Source organism: Volvox carteri, assembly GCF_000143455.1.
Source record: "Volvox carteri f. nagariensis unplaced genomic scaffold VOLCAscaffold_77, whole genome shotgun sequence".
Taxonomy (NCBI): domain Eukaryota; kingdom Viridiplantae; phylum Chlorophyta; class Chlorophyceae; order Chlamydomonadales; family Volvocaceae; genus Volvox; species Volvox carteri.
In genome coordinates, this window is record NW_003307620.1 from 515,749 (window position 1) to 517,528 (window position 1,780).

General features: G+C 52.0%; 2 protein-coding genes across 2 annotated transcripts in view; both read right to left on the reverse strand.

Moving 5' to 3' along the window:
- The window catches only part of VOLCADRAFT_107785 (uncharacterized protein), a gene marked incomplete at its 5' end in the record, with an annotated part of 11,824 nt that extends 11,645 nt beyond the window's left edge, over positions 1-179 (reverse strand). The window contains one exon of the mRNA XM_002957671.1: positions 159-179. Coding sequence (XP_002957717.1) covers positions 159-179 — 21 coding nt within the window. The remainder of the gene's footprint in view (positions 1-158) is intronic.
- Positions 180-552: 373 nt separating this feature from the next.
- The window catches only part of VOLCADRAFT_107786 (uncharacterized protein), a gene marked incomplete at its 5' end in the record, with an annotated part of 8,503 nt that continues 7,275 nt past the window's right edge, over positions 553-1,780 (reverse strand). The window contains one exon of the mRNA XM_002957672.1: positions 553-981. Coding sequence (XP_002957718.1) covers positions 898-981 — 84 coding nt within the window. The 3' untranslated portion in view covers positions 553-897. The remainder of the gene's footprint in view (positions 982-1,780) is intronic.

Sequence of the window (1,780 nt, forward strand, 5' to 3'; positions counted from 1 at the left end):
CAGCAGCAGCAGCATCGGCCAGCATGGCGGCAGCAGTGGCGGCCAGCGTGGCGGCAGCAGCGACACCCAGCGTGGCGGCAGCAGTGGCGCCCAGCGTGGCAGCAGCCCTAAGGCACTGATTGGGTCGGTAACCCATGGGTTACCCATCGGTTACCCACCTTCAACCCCCTGTAGCCCATTGGTAACCCCCTTGTAAGTTCCTACCCAGCAGGAGGGGTAACACGGCCCCAGGGTAACCCCCTCCGTTGCCCTGGACTATGGACATGGGCCTATAGGCTACTTATCTTATTTGCTGCACACTTCGTGAATTCATTTTAGTACATTTCTGTAAATGTACATGTTACGTGTACATGTTGAACCTACAGTATCCCGGTAGCTCGGGAAGCATCGTTCGCCAATATGAATTAAAGGCCTCTAACGCTGCAGGAAAATTTTAGTAGAAGATTTAGAACTATGTATGTATTCAGTTTTAGTGTTTGTTCCCGCTTTGAGGGCATGAAACTCCCGTGCCGTATTATTGTCCCTAATAAGATTATTCATTCGCATTCATACAGTTCGAAGTGGATTGGGGAACGCAATTTAGCTTGAAATCCATTGTGTCTCTGGCTAGTTCTGAAAAGAAATCAATCATGGATTAACAAGTTTCCCTTTCCCTTTTTCGCCGGTCAATCGCAGACGCCTCCGCGCCAGGCTCTGCCAGCTGCAGGCTTGTGGCAAACGGCCGCTGAGGGGCGGCTGGACAGCCGGCGGGCCGGGACGGGGTTGGTTCGGTCGAGTCTTTTAGCCTAGTAGTGTGGCCTTGGGAGCTCGGACCTCAGAAGGGATAGTGCTTGGTGTAGGGGGAAACTAGTCAGCTGAACCTGCAGGGATCTTCCCGGGTTCAGGAGGTAGCTACCTCTATAGATGTCGCCGCCACATGAGAGTCTGAGAGTCGTTCGACGTTCTTTGGATAGGTTTATGTCTCATGCGCGTGTTGCCCCGCTGAGGGCATTGGTGGGCAGCACGAGGGGGGTATAGTGGCCGTGGGGCTGGGGTTGTGTTTTTCTGCAGTGTAAGGACCCTTAGCAACTTGTTTCCGCCTTCCCATATTAACCATCCAGGAGAACAGAATCCCAGAATCCCAGCCCAAAATAACCGTCATAGCTTAGATTTGAACCTGATTGGAATCCGGAAGAGTTCATTCTCTATGGTATCACTTCAGTAAAAATAACTACAGCGGTTGAGGCAAGTCTAAGGTCGTAACAAGCTTATGTGCGACAAGCATGTGCTGTCCTGCTTGCCTGCAGAAACGCTGGCAAGTTCTTTTATTATTGCAAGGACAACTAGGGGGGGGGGGCTAAGTTTTGTAAACAGTTGGGCACATCTGTTGGCGGTAGTACATCCTGTGTGCAAGACTGCCCCATCCCCAGTTGTGAGCCTCCGCTTCTGGCTCGTCTCGTTCACCTGTTGCTGTTTCATTATCGCCTACCCCGTTGGGTACGGCCTCGTTGGTAATGGCAAATCCGTTTCGTCTGCGCGGACCTCGTCGCTAGTGCAGCTTATGTGTCAGGATGCTGCTGTCTTTGCGGCTCTGAACTGCTGAGCCTCGTCGATTCTGTAACACAAAGACTAATTGCCTCTGCACCGATTGTCTCTGCACTTATTCCGTCCACTCGCATACTCCACACTTCTGAATTCGAGCAGCTTCAGCGAATGACTGGATTAGTTATGTGCCCCAAATTCAGTTCGACTCCACACAGCCTTCTGTCTTCCAGCTGTGCTGGGCATCACGGTTTCGTCA